Genomic DNA, 27,723 nt, shown 5'->3' on the forward strand with positions numbered 1-27,723 from the left:
ACACCTGCCCGTGTTCAGTGTTTCTCTGGCTCACAGAGTAGATATCTCTAACCACAAGCATGTTCATTTTAGAAACATCCCATAACAGTATAATATTTCTCTGTGGAATCCACTTCTTGGCAATATTTACCTAGGTCTCAACAATGACATACCAATGTATTTATTTGTATCCAATACTCATTCTTTCAAGAAGATATTGGCTGGCCCTCATCTCCAGTTACAACTCCAATTTCTAAGGTGAAATGTTATAACATTCCTAAAAGTAAGACAACAATAATTAATAATCCTGGGTGTGTACATTAATTAGCACATCTCTTCTGATTGTAGTTATCTGAATTACTCATAACAATAAGATACAAGTACATTCAAATAAAACACTAGTGAATATCTCCAGGCATTAATTTTAAGTTAATAATCCTGGACATTTTATGTGTCTCCTATAACAAAAGAACCAAGTCTCCTTAGAGGTCAGGTCTAGACCTGAAGAGCAAGATTCTACTGTTTGTCCTCAATTAAGTTATCCATAAATCTTTTTTTTTTTTTTTTTGGTGCTGGGAATTGAACCCAGGGCCTTGTGCATGCTAGGCAAGCACTCTACCAACTGAGCCATATCCCCAGCCCCCATAAATCTTATATACCCATCTGCAAACCCCTAAGAGATTTGTTAATCAAACACTTAGGAAAGTGATGTCCCACCTTTTTTCCAACTATGATGTATGGTGGATGTTGGGTGGAGCCTCCCAAGATCTCCCTCCTGTGAGGCCAAGACCTGGCAGCCTCATTTTCCCATTGCTCTTGAGTCAGTGGGCAGCATGTCTGGGAAGCACATGAAATTTAGGCAAACTGAATTTTTGTGTCTCCTTATTATACTGAATAACTATGGTTCTGGATAACAAAATATTTATTTTGTGTGCTCTTTATTTTTAAATATTCACAGGAAGTTGCAAAGAAATAGAGAAGTCCCTCGTGCCTCCCCTCGCCTCCCCTAATGTTACCGTATTTTTTTTTGCGGGGGGGAGAGGGGGGGTGCTGGGGATCGAACCCAGGGCCTTGCTTATGCTTACAAGGCAAGCACTCTACTGACTAAGCTATCTCACCAGCCCCTAATGTTTCGGTATTATACCATACAAGTACAAGTTAGGAAACTGACACTGATTTTTGACAAATAAGCAGAATCAATCAATTCAATTAAAGAAATTTTGCTTTTCAATAAATGGTACAGCAACAAATGGACATCCATAAGCCATAAAGGAAAAGAGAAAAAAAAGAACCTAAACTTCACAAACCTCACATAAAAATTAACTTGAAAAGGATCACAGCTTGAAATCTAAAACTATAAAACGTCTACAAGAAATGAGGCAAGGAGGTGTGTGCCTATAGTCCCAGCTACCCAGCCGACTGAAGAAAGAGGATCACTTGAGCCCAAGAGTTCCAGACCAGCCTAGGCAACGTGATGAAATACTGTCTGAAAAACAAAGAAAAAAATCTCTAGGAAAAAAAAATATTTAAAAAAATTGGGATCTAAGACTAGGCAACAAATTCTTAGACTTGACATCAAAAGCATGATCCATAAAAGAAAACAAATGATAAATCGAACCTCATCAAAATGAAAAACATTTACTGTGAGATTCTGTTAAGAAGAAAAGACAAACCAATTAGAACAAATTTTTAAAAAAAGAAGAAAAGACAAATTACAGACTAGAAAAGGATATTTGCATGTCTCATATCAGACAAAACAAACAAACAAAGAATCCAAATTGAAAATGGGTGACATGAAACAGTTCACTGAAGAAGATTTAGAGGTGGCAAATAAGCACAGAGGGTGGGTCGAACTGTCGGACTGTCAGTCTGCCCAGTGGCACCTGGGTGTGGAGCAGGACTTGGAGCTCCCACTAGGTTTCCTTCTGGCTTCCCCTTGAGCCAGACGGATCCATTTTTAGTTCTGTTTTGTTTTTCTTTCATCTGTGTCTATTGGTGGTTCTGGTTATAGGTCTCCTCTGCCCAGCCTGGGCACATGGGGAAGACAAAACAAAAGCCCAGGACTTATAGTATTTTTGTTGCTCCATAAGTCCTTCTGTCCCAGTCAGGCTGCCTCAGTCCTTCAGTTTTCAGTGTTCTTTTATTGTTGTGTGTTGATTTACTTCCAGGATCAAGTTTTATTTACAGGGGAGGAGTAGGATAAAGTGAATCCAGGGCTGGGGATATAACTCAGTTGGTAGAGTGCTTGCCTTGCAAGCACAAGGCCCTGGGTTTAATCCCCAGCACCGCAAAAAAAAAAAAAAAAAAAAAAAAAAAAAGTGAATCCATACCATCTTGTTCTAGAACCAAAAGTCCTTGTTTTTACATTTTTCTAGCATGTTTCCTCGAACTGCTTAGAAAACAGGCTACTGTTCTAGTTTTTCTCTTTATGTATCTATGTGCATTTTTTGTGATAGTTCTATAGAAGCAGAAATATTTTCATACTGAACAAAATTTACACCATTTATGTGTATGATTAATATCAACAGTCTCACACCTCAGTCATAAACATCATCTCTAATTTTATAAAACCTCTTTTCTCGTTAAAAGTCTTTGATGCTATGGGTTGGGGTTGTGGCTCAGTGGTAGACATCTTGCCTAGCATGTGTGAGGCACTGGATTCAATCCCCAGCACCACATAAAAAAAAACTAAATCAACTAAAGGCATTGTGTCCATCTATAACTAAAAATATTTTTTTTAAAAAAAGGCTTTGATGCTATAATCAAGCGGTCTTATTTAAATATCAAAATGACTTCACTCCACTAGCCAGCTCAAAACCTGCGTTCTAAATGGTAGACAGAAGGTCCTAACAGTTGGGAAAGCAGGCACAAAATTAAACTGTGCAAACTCATGTCCAACATGGTCACTTTCACGTGCCTCCTCCTTGGGACCAGAGGGCTAACATGATCCTAGAAGCAGTAGGTTCCTCCTCCAGAGTCCCACACCTCTCATCCAGAAGTGTGACAGCAGCATTCCAAACATCGCTACCCAAACATACATCTGTGAGTGCTGAGGCTTCCAGAGAACACAGCTCTATAGATGCTGAAGTTCAGATAATGGAAGGAGTAAGTGGAGGGAGACAGACAACTTAGATGGGAAGGGAGATATAATAAAGTCTTTAAGAACCTGGCTGGACTTTTCCTCTGGATACTATGATAGATTTCTCCCAAACCAGATCCCAGGTTTGGTGCAGAAAAGAGTTACTCTTCTCTGTACAGGGATTTATCATTGGCATCCTGCATTACAGCATATGTGGATGCACACACACACATACACACACAAGCACATACATGCACATAATCCTAGACATCTTTGAATGGATACAACTTCCTGCAACATCTCTCCCTGAGTCCTAACCTCACTGATTCTCCTCTCTTCAGAGATCATTCAAAACATTCAGAAAAGAACGTACTTTTTGAGGATATTCAGGGAGAATTTCTCCCCTTACATAAAGACTGACACAAGGCTACAAACATGAAACTCCCACTTTGAGATCCCTGGGAAAATCACGTCAAACCTACAGATAATGCCAGAGACCCCAGGAACTCTGGAAGCTATTTCTGGATGGTCCATTTAGTTAGTGCAAGTGTTCAAGAACACTTAAGCCCTGATATAAAGGACTGAAATCTCCTTTTTACCTATCTGCTCCTTCTTTTGGTCTGGAGACACACGTTTGTCTAAATTAACAATACTGCAGTCAAGGGTGTAGTTCAGTGATAGAGAGCTTGCCTGATATGTATAGGCTGTAGGTTCCAATCTCAGCATGTCAATACATTTTTTAAAAAACAAATAAAATCACCTTTGCTGAAAATGACAACGTTCACCTTTGGTTTAAGACAAACCAAAGGTAGATACACCTTATTATCATCATCTCACATAATATGACTAAGAAGCCAAAATGTCAAAAACAAATGACAGACACAAGGTCACAAAACACACATTAGGTGTCAAAAAATACCTTTGTTGTGCACTTTGATTACATATTTATTATTTATAATTGGCTATAACACCATTGCACTTCAACGTTTTCATAAAGCAGAAGAACTGGCCATTGAATAGAAAGGACATTGAAAAAAAACAGGTCTCAAGTTTTTTTCTCTCTCCACAGCACATCTTTCAGCCAGCTGGAATCCATACAAAAGAGAGAATTCATAAAATGTGACCTCAAGTTAAATTATGATGCAAGTAAAAGGAAATTTTATGGGGTATTCCTAAACTGTGGATCTTGCTTAGGGTAATGAAATTTAAGAGAATTTTTCCTACTTATGACCACGTTCCTAATATATTAATTTTTATGATGTCCTACTTTCAAAAAAGATTATTAATTTCTTGAGCAATCAAAAGTGAACAAAATAATTGGAACTTCTTTCCTTTAAAAATAATTTCCATCTTCCTGTGGGCTTTTAAAATGTAGAGAGCGCAAGACTTATAATGGTGCAGCCCCACCCTATCCCTTACAGGCCCTTCCTGCTGCCCCATTCACCCTGAGAGGCAGAGGGCAGGAGGGCTCCCTGCCTGTCCACGCCTTAACCACACCTCAGGGAAGACACAGTTCTGAGCCAGCTTCAGCAGAGTCAGGTACTACGAACCCTCTGAACTTGTCTGATGACATGCTTAGCCCCTGTCTTCAAAATGAGATGCTTGGCAGAGCTGGCAGCCCACACAACCACCTTAGAGACGCATGATTTTAACCACTCTTTGTCTTAAATGATAAATTTCAAGTCTGGCTAATCTGCCTATTCCTCCATTCATTCTAATCATAAGTCCCTGCAAGCCTCTGATTTCACCAGTAAGGGCACATATGAAAGCAATGTATGAAAAGTTTCCATGAAAAAACCCCCAAACTCAGGGAGAAGGTGGCATCTGTGTGTGATGTGGTTAACACATGCTGAGCAAGCCCGCTACTCTCCTGCCCTTTTGCCAGCAAGTCTCAGCAAGCAACTTCTCATTCTGTGACTGCAAAGAATCAAAGCATGAACAAAGAGGATAGGCTATGCATAATATTAAGGAAAGATGGAGGTGAAATATTTGACAAAGAAAGGCCAAGAAGAGAAAGCCAAGCTTCAAGAATCAAGAAATCACTCTTTTCCGTGTGTGTGTGTGTGTGTGTGTGTGTGTGTGTACAGGCATGCATCAGAGGCCATGTTGGTGATGGATGATGGTGCCTGCCACTGCCACCACCAGCACACACTGATCCTCCCTGGCACTGTTTCTAACACTGCCCCAAGTTCACAGCCATGCCCCTGCTGCCAGTAAAACAGGACTCTTACTCTAGACTCAAAAGGAGTCTCCATGTCAGAAGATAAAGGTTAGGATAGTATCTAGGCAACAAAATCACAAACAGGGCACTTGACCTACACTCAGTTGATAGCAACTCTCCTGAGCTCACTGTGTGTACCTGTTCATGGAGTGATGTGAGCAAACACCTGGTCAATGCCCCTGGACACCAGTACCACCTTGAATTAAGGGGCCAAAGCAATCTTCTTAGGCTAGATGAGAACAACCCACATGGTAAATCAGGAAAAGATTTGCTGCTCTGGTCACTACCCTGATTATGCAATTGAGGACAGAGATCCAGAAAAGGGTATCCAAACCAAATCCATGCAAAATACCTCTGAACGTGAAAAGCACAAGATAATCAGGCAGAGACCTGCACACAGGAGCTCTGATCAAAAAGCCAACAAAACCTGGACGTAACCCAAGGGACCACTGATAGCTGAGGACATACACTGAATGTGGTGTATTCGTACGATGGAATATTCAAGCCTTACAAAGGAAATTCTGACACAAGCTACAATGGGGATGAATCTTGAGGGCACTATGCTAAGTGAAATAAGCCAATCACACAAAGATAAATACTGTATGATTCCACTTACGTGAAAGTAGAGTGGTGGTTACCAGGAGCTTACCAGGTAAGGTGGGAGGGGAGTTCACATCTAAGGGGTACAGGTTCTCATTTGGAAAAGATGAAAAAATTCTGGAGATGGATGACGGTTGCACAACAATGAATATCCTTAATGCCACTGTGCTGTACAGTAAAAACAGCAAAACCGGCTAATGTTATGTATATTTTACTATAACAAAAACTAATAATTAAAAAAAACAAAAGAGGGGCTGGGGAGATAGCTCAGTCTGTAGAGAGCTTGCCTTGTAAGCACAAGGCCCTGGGTTCAATCCCCAGCACCCCAAAAAAAAAAAAAATAGCACAATAAAGAGCATGCTTGATTGGCACCAGGGTGGGTGCCTGTGGAGTACGGCTCATGAGCTCAGTGAGACAATGACAATTGAGCATGGTGTTCGCTTTGGGATGGAAGAAGAGTCAGAGCATCCCACTTCTCCTGCCTCCACTCTCAGAAGCGACACCCACAGCACACAGAAGAGCCGTCCCTGTGCACACAGGTGGACATCTGAGGTGGCCCCAGGATGCCTGGGGTTCTTCAAATGTCATAGGTATCCCTATGTAAGAGAGAAATCACAACGGTGTGATCTAAAATGTTCACATCATGAAGTTACTTGAGGATGCTCTAGAGCAATGGTCCCTGAAGTAATGCCAGACTCAAAATACACACCATCACAGGGGTGCAGGGAAATACTATACATTTTGTCTGTAACTGCATTTATCTTACTCTTTCATTTATATCTTTGTAAATATCTTCTTTTTTTATGGTACTGGGGTTTGTAAATGTTTTAATGGAAGTAATACACAGAGACATGCACACACATACGAATGCATTACATGTCTATAATTTATAAATAAATATGAACAAAGTGAGTACCTAAGCACAAATACTGACGTAGTGTAGGATCAACAATATTGGGAATCAAGTGTGGTGTTCCACACCTGAAATTCGAGCTACTCAGGAGGCTGAGGTAGGAAGATCACAAGTTCAAGGCCAGCCTGAACAACCTAGAGAAAATCTGTCTAAAAATAAATAATGAAAAGGGCTGGAGATGTAGCCCAATGGTAGAGCATCCCTGGATTCAACTTCCATGCCAAAAATAAAAACAAAAACATTTAAAGACCACAGCTATAATGACCAGCTACACTGAAGAATCTGTGACATTTAAAACAAACATAACGATTTCTTTGCAATTATGCTTGTTAAATTGTGGGTCCTGGCAATCATTAAGGTAACAATTAGGTTTTAAATACTTGCTCAGAAGTCAGAAATCTTTAACAACTTGGTCACATCTACACCCTTCCAAGATCTAAAGGGCAGAGGATGCTCAGGTTGGGTAACACCCAGCAGTTCTGGGTAATGTCACCTGGGCCACCAGACTCCCATGACCACCTGTCCTGCTCTCTAGTTCAGTTCCCTATGGGCTGAGACCTCCCTTTCTAGGCTGACATCTCCTCAAAGGGACAAAGTAGTAGTTTCAAGCACCTCACAGAACTGGCTAAGAGCTGTATTATACAAGTTCACAAGAATTATGGAAAGTATACTGTACTAGAGAAATGTGTGACGTTTTACCACTATTTCAATGGAACAAAAGGTAGTTTTCTGCCCCTATCATGTCTTCATGATCCCATAGCACAAAATGGGGCATCCATGTATTCTCAGCTAATGCAAATACTATAATAATTTTAAACTGAAATGGTCTCAATCAATATTTACACACACACACACAAATGCTATAGTTCAAGAACCTGGTATCTGTTAGACCTTCCTATGAATGCAGTATGTATTACTTTTCTTTTGCTTCTGTAACAAATCACCACTATTCAATAGCTTGAAACGTGTCATAGTTCTGGAGGTCAAAAGTTTTGACATGGGCCTCACTGGGGTGAAAATCAAGGTTCTAGCTGGACTCTGTTCCTTGTGGAGAATCTAGGACAGAATCCATTTCTTTGCTTTTTCCAGCTACTCACATTTCTTGGGTCGTGGGCCCTTCCTCCTTCTTCAAAGCAACAATGGCAAATTGGGTCCTTCTTATATTGCATCTCTCTGCCTCTTACTCCCCTTCTTCCTCCACCTCCTAATTACATTGTGCTCACCAGGATACTCCAGGATAACTCCCCATCTCAAAGTCAGCAGATTAGTATGAAAGAAAAAAATCAAAATGGAGTAGCATTGGTGGGGGTACTTAAAATGGAGTTGGGAGGCCAGTGTAAATCAGATCTCAGACATGTCCTATAGCAGCTAAACCTCTGGACTGGGCTGTAAAATGTAAAATGGACCCCTTCCCCCAGACTACCCAGAAACTGAGACCATACCTAATCCCTTTCTGACAAGACACCTTAACTTTTGCCAGCACAGATCATAATTTTTGACTAATGAGTGATACAATTTCCAACCCCCTTGCAGTGGAAAGCTATAAATACAACCACCACTTTGTAAAACCTCAGAGCCCATTTTCAAGACTGCTTGAATCTGGGTTTCCAGGATTGCAATCCTAATCAGCACCCCCAAGATGTAATTTTCTTTGCTCTTGACTACTTTGACTTTACTCTTGGTTGATGTCAATGACCTTACTGCAGCTGCAACCAACTTTAATTCCCCTTTTTCACAGGTTCTAAGGCTGAAGACATGGACATCTGGGGAAGGAAGCATTTATGAAATTTATTCTGCCCACTACACAGGTGTCCACCATGCCATGACTCACATATAATGAAGATTAGTCAGCTCATTCAATCTGAGATGCGATGCTGAGTACCTGCTCCATGACAGGAACCACAGGGACAGTGAAACCTGCTGCTCCCAGAGTGCCCCAGAGAGTCAGGAAAGAGACTCCACCACTGGAAACTGCTAGAGCAAGGAAAGGGCAGCGACCGGGAGCTGAGGTTCTGGGCCTTCAAGACAAGGACTGGAGATGGGGTGAGAGTGGCACGGAAGGCAGAGGGTACAGGTGTGTGCACAGTGGCATAGAGCATTTGCCCCAGAGACCCCCACCCCAGGAAGGTCCAGGGCTTCAGTCCAGTGTTCAGGAAATCTTGGACTCACCAGGAGATTCCAAGATTCAAAGACAAAACATTTATAAACTGAAAAAAAATTAGTTGATGAGGTGCGTGTGCCATAGGTGAGGATCTGGCAAAGGCAGGAGCTGATAAATTAATAGGTGAAGTCAAACAAAAAGGGTTAAGAGCATCTGAGGAATCACCTCCAGCAGGACTGCTTTTAAAATGGAAGTTTTGTTATTATTCAAGTATGGCAAAGCCCACAGATCAAGCAAGTATGGCCAGGAAACAAAAACCCTTGAAAAGACAGTTTGCTGGGGCTCTGGGCGTAGTTCAGTAGCAGAGCACTTGCCTAGCATAGGAAAGGATCCAGGTCCAATCCCCAACCCCCTGTCAAAAAGAAAAAAAGAAAAGGAAAAGGGGGGTGAAAAGTGGGGCTACATAATCCTCAAGAGGAAGGGGCACAATACACCATGTGGGGCAGGAGATGAGGCAGTGAGGGACAAGAGGAAGAACTTTTTAATGGTTTCTATAAAAATGAATAGGGAAAGCAGGGCAAGAAGGCTTACATGGCTTGCATGAATAATCTCAGCAGGCTCTGGGTGCAGGAGCTGTTCCTAGGAGTCTGCTACCTAGACCTGACTATGTTAATGAAGGGAGCCTGGCAGAGAAGGTGGTTGGGAGTATGAGCTGGGACTAGTTGGTCTCCACATAGATGGCACAGTGCTAGGAGAGTGTATACCTCTAAGGATTAGTGAGCCCTGGAAGGGGCAGTCCCTATGGTCAGCAAGGTTGCCAGCATCAAAAAAATCAGCGCAGGGTGGGAGGGGTTAGTGTTAGGGTTAGAGTTAGGGTTAGGGAGGAGGGCAAGAATGGAGGAAGGACTGTGTAGAGGGAAAAGAGGGGTGGGAGAGGTGGGGTGAAGGGAAAAAAATAACAGAATGAATCAAACAACATTACCCTATGTAAATTTATGATTACACAAATGGTACGCCTCTACTCCATGTACAGAGAAACAACATGTATCTCATTTGTTTACAATAAAATAAATTTAAAAAAAATCAGCACACACAAAATGAAGACACAACTAATAAAGGATTGAATAAGCAGGAACTGATTTAAAATGTCACTGCATGCAGAGTTGGGGACAGAGCCAAGCATTACAGGCACTATGCTCCCTCCACACCTCAGAGTCCCTTTTCCAAGTCCCAAGGGTGTTAAGAAGGAACTCCCATTAGCTGAATGTGGTGGTACACACCTGTAATCCCAGCAGCTCCAGAGGCTGAGGCAGGAGGACATAAGTTCAAAGCCAGCCTCAGCAAAAGCGAGGCACTAAGCAACTCAGTGAGACCCTGCCTCTAAATAAAATACAAAATAGGGTTGGGGATGTGGCTCAGTGGTTGAGAACTCCTGAGTTCAATCCCCTTACCCTCTGCCAAAAAAGAGGAATTCCCATTAAGTCTGCCAGATACATCAAAGAGGAATTAACAGGATGGGAAACTGAAGAGGGAAATAAAGAGGGAAGTAAGTCCAGAAAGAGGGAGGAAGTTAACAGTGATGGATGGTGAGCGTAGTCACAGCTCAGGGACTCGGCTCAGCCTCCTGTGTGAGAGACCCCTGGGGCCTCTGCAAGAGTCGCCCTCTGGCCCACAGCACATGCCACTGATGCTACAACCTGCAATGCAGCACCAAAGTGCAAGAGAATAAATCAACTTTTTAACCTATTTAAAGCAAAAAAGAAAAAAAAAAATAGAACTGGGAATGTAGCTCAGTGGTACAGTGCTTGGTAGCATGTATGAGGCCTTGGGTTCCATCCCCAGCACCAGAACCAAAAAAAACTAAAACAAAAACAAAAAAACACGTGAGGGCATTAAAAATTGAAACTGTTACAATGCAAGTTGCCATAAAAGTTTAATGCCAAAAAGGTCACCAGGTGTAGTGCTACACGACTGTAATCCCAGCTACTTGGGAGGCTCAGGCAGAAGGATCTCAAGTTCGAGGCCAGTCTGGACAACTTAGGGAGACCCTGCCTCAAAATAAAAAATAAAATGGGGTGTGGATGTAGCTCAGAGGGGAACCAACACTGGGTTCTATCCTCAGTATCAAAATAATAATAATGATAATAGTAATCATAATAATAATAATAATAATAATAATAATAATAATAGGGATAGAGATGTAGCTCACTGGTAGAGTACTTGTCTACTATGTACCAGGTCCTGGGGTCAATCCCCATTAAGTGTGGCTTTTTTATTCAGAGAGAGACACCCCAGGAACAGTAGTCTCCTCTTAATAACTCACTCACTTCCTGTGTTGTATTTTCCCTCAGATTGTACTGAGTTTTCTGAGACAATAGATTTTTCTGAGTCACTGTGCATTGGAGGTGACCAAGACAGAGAACAGAGATGGATTTTGTCACTGAAACAAAATTAATTTCCAACTTGGCAAAGAGCAACAGGGAGAGGCCCCAGCTGTGTCTGGTATGATCTCTGGCTGGGCCCTGGAAAGAAAAGTCCAGAAAAAGGATGTGGCCACACCCCCTGGGTTGGCATCAGGCCAGGAGTCACCCAGGCATGACTGGTGAGCTGGTGAGTGGGCGTCTGAGCCAGAGCTGACCTGAGGACTGCGCCTTCAGTCCCTTCTCAGCTGCTGTGACTCACTGGGTCCAGCTCTCCCTGGTTCAGGAGGCTGCAGGAAAGGAATGTGGGAAGAAGAACCTAGACAACCAGGGTGCATCTGCCATGCTCACTTCTCATCCACAGCTGCCACATTCTGCATTTATCACCAAGATCCCCAAGGCCACAGCATGACAAAGGACAGAACTTGGAACCACAATGTAACTGTCTTGAACTTGATTTTTTAAAACTGTTATTAGAAATACAGACACACACACACACACACACACACACACACACACAGGCAGAATAGTAGTGAAATTGGGTCGGGGTGTAGCTCAGTGGAAAAGTACATGCCTAACATTCTCGAAGTCCTGGGTTCAATTCCTGGGTTCATGAAAAAGAATAGTAATGTAATGTTTTAAGCACTGAAATAATTCAATTCAAATATCTGGTGACATGCTGGGTTTCCTGCCATCTCATTACCCCTCACATATATAAGTCCTTTAGGGTCACAGGATTCCTTGCAGGATGGCACTAATGAGTGAAGACAAGCAGACACAGACGCTGGCAAGTGGGGCAGGAACTCCACAGTGCTCTGCACGTGGGGAGCCAGTCCAGTCAGACCAGCACACCCGCAGGTCTGTTCCCACCCTGGGGCCTTTCTGGGAAATTCCTATAGTTCCAACATGCAGCAAATCTGATGCTGAAGGACAAATAAGGCAGGACCCTGAATGACCTGCAGCGCCTACTATCAGGAGGGTCACAGGTCTCCAGAGCACTGGCAGGCCTCTTCTAGAGGTCTGGACGGCACAGCTTTGGAAGGAAGCCCTCTATTGCGGGTCTAGGTTTATTTCCTTTTTTGCAAACCAGAAACTTACTTTAGGTTTTTCATTTTTACAACTGTTAGTAGACACAATGATGATTTCAAGTCTGGCACTGTGGCACATCCCAGCAGCTTGGGAGGCTGAGACAGCAGGATCGAAAGTTCAAAGCCAGCCTCAGCAACTTACTGAGGCCCTAAGCAACGCAGTGAGACCTTGCCTCTAAATAAAACATTTAAAAGGACAGGGGATGTGGTTCAGTGGTTAAACATCCCTGGGTTCAATTCCTGGTACCAAAAAAAAAAAAAAATTTCAAAGACAATACTAAGTCAATGAACTAAAACTCACTTTTTTTCAACAAAATCTCCCCAAAAGATTATTTCTAAATCTTAGTGGATTAGTAGTACGTAACACATTGTCTTTGCAATTATTAAGCAAATAATGCCTAATGTTACCATTTCCTCAGTGTTTTTTATCTAGTGAGGTGTATTTCGAAAATATTTGAGTCACCCAAGGTTATCCCTGGATCCTTGGCAATCCATAAGGTTTAGCAATTAACTATTTTCAATATTTTAAAACGCTTTTCAAAAACTATACACATACTCGTGCTAAAACTGAACAGTCTGAATAACATTTAAATAGCTTTGATTTTGTTTCTTTTTTTATTTTTTAAAAATTTTGTTTTAGTTATAAGTGGACATAATACCTTTATTTTATTTTTATGTGGTACTGAGGATTGAACCCAGGGCCTCACACATGCTAGGCAAGCACTATGCCATTGAGCCACAACCCAGCCCCTGTTTATTTTATTTCGTGGTACTGGGGATGGAACCCAGGGTCTCATGCATGCTAGGCAAATGCTCTTTCATTAAGCGACATCCCCAGCCCTAAGTGCCATTTTGGCTGAAACTACATCTATGCCATTATCAGTGTCCTAACAATGCAGACAAACATTTTGACCAAAGATCTGAACAATAATAACAATAGTTGTAATATCAGTAATAACAATGATTAGAGTCCCATCTAATCTTTTCGAATGCTCAGCTGCCTGTCAGGCACTGGACCCTAACCTTTGGGTGCGTTACAACATCCCTTATTCCTTACTGAACATCTGGAGGCTTTTTTCTACCCCCTGATTTAATAAAATCCTGCCTCCAATTTAAATGAGGAGACTGGGTTGAAAAAGAAGCATCTGCCAGCATCTACCTGCTGGCAAAGGTTCTACCTTATTGAGGGGATTTTAATTATCCCTGGTTAACTTAAAATAGGCAAAAGAATTCCTTCTTACCTTATAAAAAGTTTGGTAGGCAAAGTAACCCAAAATCCAGTATTCCCAGTGGAAAAACAACCAGAGGGTATGTTCAGGTCAATACATAGAAACTGCACACCGGGAACATGCAAAACAAGTAAACATAGAAAGCCAAGCTAAGAGTATCCTAAAAAAGGAAGAAACTGAAATAGCCTCCTCGTTTTTCCTGTAAGTTCTTTCACTCTGCTATATATAGCAAGGTAAGTCTTGTACAAATAAGTTCACTGGCCTCCCCTGTTACAGGAATTCAGTCGGAAGGGGCTAGACCATCAAGCTGCGAAGGGCAGGAGCCTGCCTGTCACACAGCCTCTTCTCAATCTTGCCCAGTCAAGGAATCCAGACAAACTTTTCCCATGTTCTTCCAAAAGTACTTTTCAATGGGTGCTTTACTGGCCTTTGGGGGTGGGGCTATCCCAAGTGAGGCAAAGATATCACATACCTGGCTCATGAGCCCCAAGGATCAGGAACGCTGGTAGTCTCTATGACAACTAAATATTTGCCAACACATCTGAAGGCAGTACTGCCGCCGGTGAGACTACCTGACCCCTCCCATGCAGGGAAGATGGAACCCCCAGAGTTGAAGATCACCGTAATAAATGACCATTAAAAGAGGATCAAACTACACCATGGCAGGGTAGTCAGGAACAAGCACACTGAGCTTCACAGGTCAATGAAAGCTTCGAGAAAACTTTATTTAAAAATAACAAGGGTTTGTGGCTCAGTGGTAGAGGACTTGCCTAGCATGTGTGAGGCACTGGGTTTAATCCTCAGCACCACATATAAATAATAAATTAAAATAAAGGTTCATACACAACTAAAACAAAAAAAAATTTTTTTAAATAAATAAATAAATAAATAAAAATAACAAGGCAGGGGTGGTAGAGCACTTGAAGCCTCTGGGTTCCAACTCCAGCAAACTGCACTGCTCCCCAGCCAAAACAAAAAAACAAACAAACAAAGGCTACTTGGGAGGCCAAGGCAGGAGGATCACAAATTCGAGGTCAATCTGGGCAACGTATATTATACAAAATAAATTTTAAAAAAGGGATAGAGAGCCAAGTATGGTGGCACACACCTGTAATCCCAGCAGGCCGGGAGGCTGAGGCAGGAAGACTGCAAGTTCAAAAGCAGTCTCAGCAATTTACCAAGGTCCTAAGCAATTTAGGGAGACCAGGTCTAAAATAAAAAATAAAAAGGGCTGAGGATGTGCCTCAGTGGTTGAGCACCCCTGGGTTCAATCCCAGATAGCAAAAAAACGTATGAGGCGGCTGGGGACAGAGCCCAGTGGTAGAGTCCTTGCTTGACATGTATGTGCAAGGCCTTGTGCCTTGATCTCTAGTACCACAAAGAAAAAGAGAAAAAAAAGAAGGTCGCTTGTAGCTTCAGAAGTAAGAGTAGGAAATGCATCAAATAAGTCTGGAGTGCGGACCAAAAGAAATGATTAGAAGTTATATTTAAAGCACTGTGAAGTCAACTTGAATGATTCCTATTGACTAAAGAACATCAGTTACAAAAGTAACCACAATGAACTCAAATCAATCAATTACATTTAAATCCATGTATTCATAATAATAATTTATAAAACCAAAAAAGACAAAGACTGGGTGTGTAGCTTAGTGGTAGAGTTCTTGACAAGCATGCACAAGGTCCTGGAAATAATAAAAATAAAAAATTTGCTGCCAGCAAGAGATCCTGCAATTAGTGGGGAAAAAATTTGAGGAGAAACAAGATAGCAACATAGTCTTAAGGCTCTACCCCGAAGATATTATTAATTGCAAAATGGAAAATAGAAAATATGCAGTTGAAAAACCCAGCAGACACCACCATGACCTAGTGGTCAAGGTTAACACCATTAGCAGTAAGGCACTTTGCCACCATATCCCCCTAAAATCATGTGCTGAGAAGGGCACATGACTTCTGTGGTGTTCCTACCCCAAATCCAAACTCTCAATCTAATGAGAAACAGCAGACCAACAGCAAGAGAGAGGAACTCTACCAAATCACTAACTAGAAGGCAAGACCTCCCGGAGCGAGAAACTCCATAAATCCTCACCTTCCTAAAAATGAAAAAGCAGTGGCAAAAATTCCCAAATGAACTTCGTCAGAACTCTGGATATTAACAAAGTCTTGGGGTGGGAGGGGTGGGGGGAAGGGAAAAAATAACAGAATGAATCAAACAGCATTACCCTATGTAAATTTATGATTACACAAATGGTACGCCTTTACTCTATGTACAAACAGAGAAACAACATGTATCCCATTTCTTTACAATAAAAAAAAAAGAAGCAATTTTTGAATCTTTGTAGGGTTGGATTTGGGGATTTTGGGGCAGCTGTAGAAAGAGACTGCTAATTCTGGCTCTGGTATAGAGGGGATATTTTGAGATCTTAGGGCCATTTCTTATAAGAAAGAGCTATCATCCTAATTAATAATATTTCTTCACTTGCCAAAAGAATTGAAAAGAAGAAAAAAATAGACCTGTGACTTGTTTGAGATGTTTTGTTGTTTTGTTTTGTTTTGGTTTTGGTTTTTTGTGTTTTTTGTTTTTTTTTGCTTTTCCCATTTAAAAGTTGTCTGATATCTGAAGGGAAGCATGCCTATAAATTGCAAATCAGAAAATAAAAAAAAATTAAAAAAAAGTTTTGCCACAATCTGAAGAGAGTTTATTCAATAAAAACTTCTGAACATCACTCAGAAAGACAGTTGGATTTGTATCCATCCCCCCTTCCCAACTCTGCAGAATCTGTGAAAACGAGGAGACTTCCAACCACAGTTACCTATGAAGGCCAGCTGAAGGGCTATATACACACATGTGGTTCAATGGTAACTGCACTTGCCTAGCAAGCATGAGGCCCAGGATTCGATCCCCAGCACCAAAAAAAAAAAAGAAAAGAAAAGAAAAGAAAAATCAGTGTTACACATTATCTTAAGCACTTGACAAAACCAATACATGTATTTATTTATTTATTTATTTACTAATTTGCCATGCTGAGGATTGAATGCAGGGCCTCACACTCGCTAAGCATGAGCTCTTACTGCTGAGTAACATCCCCAGGCTCCCTAACACCATTTCTTAATAAGAACACTCAACAAAGTAGGACTATAAGGGAACTTCCTCAACTGGATAAGGAGCATCCATAAAAACCTACAGAAAGAGCTGGTCTTGGTGGCACCCCCCTGTAATTCCAGAGACTCAGGAGACTGAGGCAGGGAGGATCACTAGTTCAAGGCCAGCCTCAGTCATTTAGCAACTTAGAAAGCCCCTAAATAATTTAGTAAGACACTGTCTCAAAATAAAAAATAAAAAAAGGGGCTGGGGATGTTGTTCAGTGGTTAAGAACTCTGGGTTCAACCTACAATACTCTAGTGGGGTTGCAGGGGACAGGGTACCTATAGCAAGGGTATAGTATGCACGAAGCAATCATGAAGCCCTAGGTTCAATCTGATCCCAGGTTCCACAAAACACACACACACAGCTATCACCATAACTAATGGTGAAAGAAAACATCTTCTCCCTAAGATCAGATACAAGACAAGGATGCCTGTTCTTGCCATTTCAATTCAACAATGTACTGGGGCTTGTAGACAGGGTGATTAGATAATAAAAAGAAACATAAGGCATCAGGTTGAAAAGGAAGTAGTAAAACTCTTTTTACAGATGAAGTACTATATATTTAAAAGTCTAAGGAATTCACAAAACAAGCACTAGAAATAACAAAAGAGCTATCAAGGTGGCAGAATACAAGATCAATGTGCAAAACACATGACCAAATCTCATTAATACATTAATGAAAAAACTGTTTAGATCTAAATAAAGATTGTGGCTTAATTAATACTTTGGGGGTTGGAGGTGTAGTTCAGTGGTAGAGTCTTCCCTAGCAAGGATAAGCCCTTAGCTTCATCCCCAGCATATAACAAAAAAGTAATAATAATAATTAATATTTTGTACTAATTAATGTTAATGCCATAATTTTGGTCTTTGTAATATAGTAAAGAAGTAAAATGTTAACATTAGATAAAAATGAATGAAGAGTATACAGGAATCCTGTTATTTTTGCCACTTTTCTATATGTCCAAAATTATTTCAAAACAGAAAGTTTAAAAATTTCAGAAAGCTAATTGGTTCCCACTGGAAAATTCTACTGATCAACATCAAGCCTCCTTTCCTATTTTAGCTATCCCATGGGGAAAAGAAAAACAGATCATAGACAAGTAGAAGTGTTTCTTTCCAAAAGTGATGGATGAAAGAATTAGGTCACACCATGTTCCATCCCTGAACAAAGCAATGGAGGTAGGCAATGATATTCCAAAGGCTGCCCACATCACACCAAGAGGCACAGGTGATGGTATGGCCTCTGGTTCTGCACAGGGTCTCTCAGTGCAGAACACCCCCTGTGAATGTGGTTTTTACCAAAAGAACAATTCAAACCTGAGTTTCATGAAGCTCTGAGGAAGTGTCCAGACCCACCTATGGCTTTAGGGGAATCACAGAGGAGAGGAGAGCGCTACCATAAAACCACACAGAGGCGATGGGCAATAAACAGGCCTCGGGAAACCCCACAGGACAAATAACCCAATTTTGGCAAAATAAATTGCAAGGGCACCAGGGGCGGGGGAAAGGGTAAGATTAAATGAGATCTAAAAGTTATATCAGCTAGCCAGGCTTCCTGGCACACACTTGTAAGTCCAGTCACTCAGAAGGCTAAGGCAGGAAGATTCCAAGTCTGAGGACAGCCTCAGTAATTTGAAGAGACCCTGTCCCAAAATTTTAAAAGTGGGGGCAAAGGATGTAGCTCAGTGGTAAGGGTATATGTGTTTTGTTGTGTGTGTGTGTGTGGTGCTGGGGATTGAACCCAGAGACTTGTGCTTGCAAGGCAAGCACTCTACCGACTGAGCTATCATCCCCAAAAGGGTATAATGTGAAACTCTGATTCCGCAGTGACAAAGAAAAATGGCAGAGGATGAGTTCAGTGGTAGAGCACCCCTGGGTTCAATCCCCAGTACCACTATAAGTAAATACATAAATAGAACTCTCAGCCCAGTTGTTAATAAGTGAAAAAAAAAAAATATCAAGCCAAGGTGGACTGCACTTTGACAGTGACCAACTATTTAGGGAAAGAAAAGTTATTTTTCCACTATAACTTGACCACATGAGCCCAAGAATACAGGATATGAAATAGATATCAAAAGAAAAATTATTTCCAAAAACACGAGAATGGCAATGTCAAAATATTCCTTGGACTGGAGACCCTGGGTTCAATCCCCAGCACCGCAAAAAAAAAAAAAAATCCTCAAACAACTCCCCAACACACGCACACACATATACTCATTAATACCTCCTGGGTCTTGTCCTTGTGTCAAGTAAAATATTTTGCAAATATTTGACTCCAAATAACAGAAAGATGTTGTGCTTCCCAGAGGAGTAACACTTTGCTGCTTTAAGAGGAAGGGGAGGGCTGGGGCGATAGCTCAGTTGGTAGGGTGCTTGTCTTGCAAGCACAAGGCCCTGGGTTCAATCCCCAGCACCAAAAAAAAAAAAAAAAATAAGAGGGAGGGGAGGAGGGAATATACCCCTAAAGTTAAGCACACCAGCAAGGAGGAGCTTGATCACCTGGATCACCTGGAAAGGCTCCTGGCAGGAGGGACACAAAGGAGAAAAGGCAGAGGGGAAGCAAGATAAACCAAAACCATGGGAAGAAAAGAAAACAAAAGGAGGATTTTGTTGAGTAAGACAACTCAAGTTGAGTAAGAGCTCTTCCAAAACAACAAATCATGAAGTGTAAAGGGTAGACAGGTAACCCTGGAAAGTTGGAGAATGCTGGGAGAAGAGAGAAAAATAAGGGCAATTCCAAAAGAAGCATAGAGCCAACCCCATCTGTTTTCCCAAAAGATGATAGAAGACACAGCAAGGTTGTGCACACTTGTAATGCCTGTGACTAGGGAGGCTGAGGCAGGAGGATCACAAGTTCGAGGCCAGCCTCAACAACTTAGCGTGGCTCTACTTAGTGAGACCCTGTCTCAAATCAAAAGATAAAAAGGGCTGGGGATGTGGCTCAGGGGTTAAGAGCCCCTGGGTTCAACCCCAGGTACCAAAAATATTTTAAAAAATAATAATAATAACAGAAAAAAAAAGGACAATGGAAAGACTCTGAGGGGCTGCTAACAGATCCCAGTACTGAGCCCAAAAGATTCAGGGGAAGGTCGTCACAGGTTATTTTGTAGAAATGTTACTGCTTCCATCATTCTTGAAAGAGTAGCTGAAAGGTGCCTTGCAATCATTCAATCCCTAGTATTGCAATAACAATAATGATAATAATGGCACGCCTGTAATCCCTGCATCTCGGGAGGCTAAGGCAGGAGGATCCCACATTTGATGTCAGCTTGGGCAACTGAGTGAGACTCTGTCTCAACATATAGAGCAAAAAGGGCTAGGTCTTTAGCTCAGTGGTAGAGCACCCCAGGGTTCAATCCCTAGTACAGCAGAAAAAAATTAATAATAATTATAAAGATAAGAATAATGGTACAAATGATTGATTCACTGTAGATTCCATATCAGAATACAAAAGAATATCATCCTCCAGGGACAGAGTCAGTGTCCCTAACTACTGCATTAACGCATGCTTTAAGCTGAGTAGTGTAAAGCTGTGGTCCCAGTTACTTAGCAGACTAAGGCAGGAGAATCACTTGAGCCCAGGAATTTCGGGTCAGGCTCCGTAACATAAAAAGAAAAAAAACAAATCCTATAACTGAACACAACACCTAAATGGCACACTTAGAGACTTGTAGGAGACACAATGTAGAATCAACTCTCACAGTTCACAACTATACTTCTGACTGTATTAAGGAAAGGCAGTGAACAGACTTGGCCTGATACAAGTCTTTTCCAAGACTGTCCTGATACCAGATCCCCACAATCCCAGGCTTCATGTCAATGCCTCATCCCCATAAACCTAATAACCTGTTTCCAGTTCTCATTGCTCTGACCCTGTCACAGGCCACCCCCTTCCCCTGTGATTCTTTACCTGCAGCATCTGCCACCCCCCCGCCTTTTATCTAGTCACATCCTTTCTGGTCCCCATGTCTAGACCCAGACTCCTAAGCACCTTGGGAAGGCTTCTCCTAACAAGCATCCTACCCTGTGGACCTAGTCCACAGCACAATCTGTTCCTATAACAAGCCCTGGGTGGGCCCCAGCCTCCTCTTTCTTCCATCACCAGAGTCTGGCAACACCCTTTCCAGAACTTCAAGAACTGGGAGAATTTGACCTGCCATTTGGGGAACAATGAATAGAAGTGGGGTATTGAGCTGTCTGTCCTCAGCACAGTTTGGAAGTGAATGACGAATGCTGACAGATTCGGCCAGAAAAGGAGACAACTGGGTCAGAGAGAGCAAAGGCCCCATCTCCTCCCCACACATAACTACCATCCCTCCCATAACCACCAAGGAGCACCCCTCAAGCCTTCCCAGGTAGAAGGTCCATTGTCTCCCTAAGAAGGTATTCAAGGAATTTGACTTAGGGACAGGAAGGTATCAGAACGCCTCCTGAAAGAACTCTTCTCCCAAGGACCCTCCTTGGAGCTGAAGGGGAGTAGGGAGTATTCAGGAACCAGCTGGTCAGAGCTGAGGAGGAGGAGAAACTGGGCAGATGTGGTCAAGGGGAGCCAAGTGTTCACAAGCCCATGAAGCCTTCCAGTGAACACTGTTTTTAGATTCCAGTCTCTGTTTTCTCATCCATAAAGTGGGTGTGATGGTTATTATAAGGCTCAAATGACATAATGGGTTGCATTTTGCCAAAAAATAAACTTCTTAAAAGAGGCTACTGGAGTTATAGGCTCAATGATAACAGGAAGTGGCATGTGTACAAAGACTTAAATGGGTTAGAGCCCCACCCAAGTTATGTGGTGCAAAGGACAGACAGACAGGGCAGAGGAAAGGCATAGAGCTGTCTGGAGTGCTTACTGGAGGGACACTGAGGGCATTTGTGTAATGGTGTCCCTCTCCCTCCCGTGCTGAGACTTGTGATGAACAGGAGCCAGGAAATTCCACAGTCCCTCCCATCCAGGTCATACTTGACAACTGGCCAGGGGCACCTCTCATGGGTAAGCAGGGAGGTATTACTCAACTGTAGGCCACCACATAAGACTCACCTCCATGCTAATCCAGTACTCAGAATCCTGGGCCCATTCCCAGACCTGCTGGGACTAACACTTTAGAAAACTATTCTTCTAAAACTCCTCAATGAATTTATGTGAAAAGTTTGAGAAGCACAAGCAAAAGAATATTGGAAAAGCTATACAGTCAGAAGACCTGAGTCAAAACCCATTAACACTACACAGCAGTTAGGTGATCTTGGGCAAGTTAAACCTCTGTTTACTCTAGGCTTATGTAAATTAAGTATGAAGCACAACCACTGCAGTGTTGGGAGGGTCAAAAGTACTCAAGTCAATGTGGACAACAAAGGACGACCCTTTCTCAAAAAAAGTACTCAAGCAAGGTGCGGTGGTGCTCACCTATAATCCCAGCAACTGGAGAGGCCAAGACAGGATGACTGTCAATTCAAGGCCAGCCTCAGCAATTTAGCAAAGCCCTAAGCAACTTTGTGAGACCCCTGTCTGGAAGAAGAAGAAGAAAAAAAAAAAAAAAAAAAAATCCAGGGATGAATTGCTGGGGATGTGGGGCTGGGGATGTAGTGCATTGGTAAAGGACCCCTGAGTTCAGTCCTCAGTACCTCCTCAGAAAAAGATTTTTTAAAAAGTACTAAGTTCAGGGATAGATGTTCATGGTCTTCATCTAAGTTATTCTAAGTGGAGGGAGCAATCATGACCCCCATATTGTAGGGAAACTATCTGCCACTGAGGGGGCAGGGGCTTCCTAAGATGCCTTCAGGCATGATGGATGTGGAACACTGCAAATGTCCTCCAAGATAAGGGTGGAGATGGAGGCCCATCTCTACCCCTGCCACAGGCCCAGCAAGGTTAAAGAGGAGGACAAGATGGGCTGAACCTTGGAAGGAGGTTGACATTTGCCTTCCTCAAGGGTGTTCCAGCTACTGGACACAGCTCCAAGATGGATCTATAATCAAGCGGCTTTCCAGCTGGAGGGTACCAAGGAAGAAGACGCAGTGGCATCCTGTACAGATCCCCCATGCAGAGGGGAAAAAAGTACAATGAACCAATTGGAAGGTCATTCCCTGGTACTATCCTGGGCAACCCTCAAAGCCTGTTTCCATCTGGAAACAAGCTCAAATTAAGAAAACTGAACAGAAGAAAGAAAAAGAGAGAAGGGGAATTGAGAAGGGGAGGGGGAGAAAGAGAACTGAGCAGGCACCTAAGAAATGGTACCCAGTCTGTGGCCTACTCACAGGTCACATTAGTGGATGCACCAGTACGATCGTTAACCACACCCTTCAATATGATTTGTGCCCTGGATATCAGAACTTTCTGGCGATTTCACTCTGCTGCCCCAAGACAAGTTAACCAACTCTTGGTTTCATACATCCTGGTCCACGGAGCTCGGCCAAGAACTAAGTAGGAACTTCAGGCGCTGATGCCCTGGACTGGGCTTCTTTTATTTAGTGCCGGCAATGAGATGCCCAGTGGCTGCTAAACTGCAGCCCTGGGATTATTCTGTCTCCAAATTAGAGTGATAGTCCTGGACAGGAGATCCTCACAGGGTCCTGAATCTAGGTCTTCCTGCTGGCCGCGGAGACAGCCGCTGACGGGTTTTAGAGGCTCAACGCCTTGCCCAACACGCAGCTCCAGGCACCATGCCCCACGCGGCCTGCCCTCTGTCCGGCGTTGTTCTACATTCCTACCCTGCCCCATGTCACCCCTGCCCAGAGACAAACTGCGTCCAAGTTCCCGGAAGCGCCCCGACCCTACGCGGACCCCCGAGCTCACCCGCCCAACCAGCGAGGCTCACCTGCTGAAGACTAGGCAGCCCAGGTGGTTGATCTCATGGTCCGAGCGGTAGCGGCTGTAGTCCTCCCACAAGTCCTTGAAGGCCGTGACCGCCAGGATGAACAGCACGGGCGCCAGCGCCAGGCCAGGCTGGAAGGCGTTCACCGCCGGCACGAAGTTGAGCAGCGCGATGAAGACAAAGTACACGTTGGCCAGGCGGTGGAACTGCTCGAATAGATTCTTGGGCAGGAAGGACAGCAGCGTGTACTTGGTGGTCTTGAGCCGGTTGTCTGCCACGTGCTGGACACACCCGAGCCGCTGCAGCCGCTCGCCCTTGGTGGCACCAGCCACAGAGTCCTCCGCGCTCGGGGGCGGCAGCAGGTTGGAGCGCACCGTGCGCGTCCTGCCCTCCCGGCGGCGCCGCCGCCGCCCCGGGGGCTCGGGCTCCTCGGTGGACTCCGACTCCCGCTGCATGGCCGCGTGTCGCCGCGCCCGGCTCCTCCGCCGCTAGCGCCAGCCTCCTAGGTGATCATTGCCGGCCACCCGGGCGCGGCGGCGCGGGATCCCCGCCTGCGGGACGCACAGAGATCGCGGTCAGCTAGCCGCCTGCCCCGCCCAGCCCGCCCTGTCCGAGTCCAGCCCCCTGCCGCCGGTCTGCAGTCCCAGCAGGGCGCGGGCGGGGCCCGGGTGCTGCGAGGCACAGAGCCCCCTTGTACTCGCGCCCGCCAGCCAGCCCGCCTGGGTTGTTTCCGCCGAGGTGGCTCCTCGACCCCGCCCTCGCTCTGCTCCCAGACTCAGTCATTCCGGATAGCGGGAAACAAAAAATAGCCCGAGTTAGAAACTTTAGAGGGGTTTGGTTTCATTTCCCAGAAGTATCATTTTAATCCCAGAACGTTTTCAAACGCGCTCTGCCACCGTTAGGACAGACGAAACTGCAGTGTAGAGAGAAAAAGCAGTTCCTTCGCGGCTGGCGCACTTTTCCTGAGCCAGACCTAACTTGGTCCTGGACCGGGAAATGGTCTCAGGAGACCAGTGGAATCAATTGGAATAAAAATCCAGAGAAGCCATCGTTTACCTATTGCACAATTTTCAAATCTTAGTTTGAATAGGACATGGGCTTCTAGGGAGACCTCGTGATATCGCAATTCCTATCACCTTTACAAACTTCCCTGCCCCACCGCCAAACCTCACTTATTTGCAGATTCAATTCTTGATTGAACTAGACACTTTTCCCTTTCTGTGATCATCATTGCCTTCCCTTAAGCCCCTATACAAGGAGATATCGCTCTCTCCTTCTCTCCCTCCCTCCCTCTCTCCCTCCACGCCTCCTGTCTCTGTTTTGTTTTTTCATGGAAGGCAAGAATACTATGTTGTAGCAAAGACAGTGGGTGGTTTGCAGATATTTGGGTCTCTTTTTCCCTTCCTGGTGAACCTGAAGACAGAAATGTTACTCCTGTGCTGTGGTTCTGAAGTGTGGACTATCACCCAGACAGTGACAGGGAGTTGAGGATGATTGTTGGGGTGGATGAGGTTGGGTAGGAGAGGGTCACAGGAGTTTGGGGCACAGGGCTCCCTTTCATACTGAAGGGGAATAAAAAGAGTTTGTGCAAAGTGGACTACAGAAGTCCAGGAATACTCTCTTCCGCAGTTAAGACCCCACTGGTGCACCACAGATCAGAGAGTTTGCTACCCACTTTATGGTACAGAAGAGAAAACAGGGATTTCTTGCCTTGGAGGCATGGTTGGAATGCCCGGGTGCACCTTTGGGGTATAGCCTTTCTGAATTTGGGAAGCAATGGCCTCCTCCTCCTCTTTGGAGATCTCCTTTTTTTCTTTCTCCAACTCCTCCTAGCCCTTCATTGGGACACTGTAATCTCTCAAGAGACTGCTTTGGGACGGGTACAGTGGCACATGTCTGTAATCCCACTACCTTGGGAGGCTGAGGCAGGAGGATCGCAAGTTCGAAGTCAGACTCATCAACTCAGCAAGGCCCTAAGCAACTTAGCAAGACCCTGCCTCAAAATAAAAAATAAAAAGGGCTGAGGCTGTGGCTTTAGTGGTTGAGAGTCCCTGGGTTCAATCCCTGGTACCAAAAAAAGAAAAATAACAGCGAGAGAGAGACTGCTTTGGCAGCTTTTGCTGGCCCTGGGTTCCTCCCTTGGGTGCCTCCTGACAAGACACTTACCTAGTTTTGTTCAAGTCACTTGTCTTTCCCCACACCCCTCCTTCAGGGTGGACCTCCCTTCATGCACCCTGGATTTCACCCCATCCGGTTATGCCAGGGCCTCTCTACAGACAGCTTTGCCACAGCCCACAATATTTATCAGAATCCAACATAAGGAGGGTAGAGTGAGAGACACTGGGGTAATAATCTGCCCCATATATCAAGTCTCCTTCCTCCTCAGTTAAAGGGGTACGATTTTGATGTGTGGAGGCCCAGGCCAGAATAAGATTTGACTGAAGTGTGCATTTTCAGGAAAAGAAATCAGATCCACCAGTAAACCAGTAGTATCATAAACTATTAACAGCAAATGAGTGACCATAACTCCCATGTTTCTAGCACCTAACACCTGGTGTTTCCGCCTTTTCCTCCATCACCACACCCAGTGAGATCTGGAGGCCTTCTGCTTCCCTCCATTTTTACAGTTGCCTCCAGTCTTTATAGTTATCCCCAAGGGCTATCCCAAAGCCTTCCCTGGATCCCCTTGCCTCCCAATATCTATTCTTCAGTCAGTTCACTCCCCGTTGCCCAAGTAATTACTTGACCACTTCATTTCATTTCCTTACCCTGGAGCTTCTAGGAGTCCCCCGTTGCTTACAAAGTCAAAAGCTGACTCCTCAGGCAGAGGCCCCTTGAGGCCCTGGGGGCAACTGGCACCAACTTGCTGATTTAACTCTGCCCCTCCCTGGTCCCGACCCAGCCCCAGGGCGAGAGGTCTCCTTACCCTTCTCAGAACAGGCCTTGCTCATCCTATCTACATTCCACTCTAAGGTTCCAAGATTCTGTGAGTCACACTGCTCCTAAAGTCTGGAATCTTTCTCCACCAGCTCTTCACCAATCAAATTCATTATTTCCAGTGGGCTTAGCTCAATGCATCTCCCAGGAAGAATCCCACTATGTGATCTGTTGGACTTTGTAGGGCTTTTGAGCTTGGATGTCTTCTGCTAGCTAAATTCTCACAGTGTTGGATGCCTTGGGCAGAGGCAGGGCTGTATGAAGTTTGGCCAGTGCTGGGTTGGCCCTCCAGACCACCAAGTGATGGCGAGGATGCTGGGCCCTGGACTAATCACTGTTTTCATCCTTGTTCGGTAAATAACTTTTTCACTTCCTGCTGTGTGCCTGCACTGCTCAGGTTCTAGGAACACAAGAGAGAATTTTCAGAGACAACACACATTCATGGAACTGACTTTCCAGCAGGCGGAGGTAGCAATTGAAAAAGAAATCCTGAGACTCTTCCAAGATGGTGACAGGAGAGATAAAGGAGGGCCTCTCCAAAGAGGTGAAACCTGGATGAGGCAAGATCCAGTGGAAGAAACAGGCAGAGGAAGCAGCTGTTTAAAAAGTCCCCAAACAAGATAAGTCCCAATATGCTTAAAACAGGTAGGGTTTCTCTGCCACTCATTCATTCATTCAGAAACCTGCTAACTCACAGGCTATGCTATAGGCAGTGCAGACTCTGCTCTCCTGAACACTAAGACCTGGTTCAGGAATTTTGACAGAGAGGAAGTCCAGATGACAGGGAGCATGAAGCAGGGTGGGATGGTGTGCTGCTGCTTCTGTGGACAGGGAGTCAGAGACAATTTCCTGGCAGCTGTGAGTAGAGGCCCAATAGAAGCCGGGCAGACATGTGGGGAAGAAACAGTAAGTGTAGGAAGGTGCAGGATTCCAGGCCCAGCAAAGAGGCCCTGGTGGCCAGAGCAGGGACATCCTGGAGTGAGGTCTCATAGGGCCTTGTGAATCCTGGTGAGAATTTTTCTTTTAAGTTGAGTGAGAATGGATGACTTGGAAAGGTTTTGAGCAGAGGAATCTTGTGACTGGACTCAGGTTTTCAAACTCTGCTCAGTCGCCATGTGCCTAGAATGCAGAAGGGCCAAGGTTGAAGCATGAAGAGGTCACCTGGAGAGAGGGATGGTGATGTAGGTAGGCCATGTGGAGGTGGG

General features: G+C 44.0%; 1 protein-coding gene across 3 annotated transcripts in view; it reads right to left on the reverse strand.

Annotated features, from left to right (window-relative positions):
* Atp10a (ATPase phospholipid transporting 10A (putative)) overlaps positions 1-24,292 on the reverse strand; it is a 180,321-nt gene extending 156,029 nt beyond the window's left edge. For all 3 annotated transcript variants that reach the window (XM_047541124.1, XM_047541122.1, XM_047541125.1), the window contains exon 1: positions 23,585-24,292. In XM_047541124.1, coding sequence (XP_047397080.1) covers positions 23,585-24,036 — 452 coding nt within the window. In that variant the 5' untranslated portion in view covers positions 24,037-24,292. The remainder of the gene's footprint in view (positions 1-23,584) is intronic.
* Between the last annotated feature and the right edge of the window lie 3,431 nt (positions 24,293-27,723).

This window comes from Sciurus carolinensis, chromosome 2, assembly GCF_902686445.1.
Source record: "Sciurus carolinensis chromosome 2, mSciCar1.2, whole genome shotgun sequence".
NCBI classification, from domain to species: domain Eukaryota; kingdom Metazoa; phylum Chordata; class Mammalia; order Rodentia; family Sciuridae; genus Sciurus; species Sciurus carolinensis.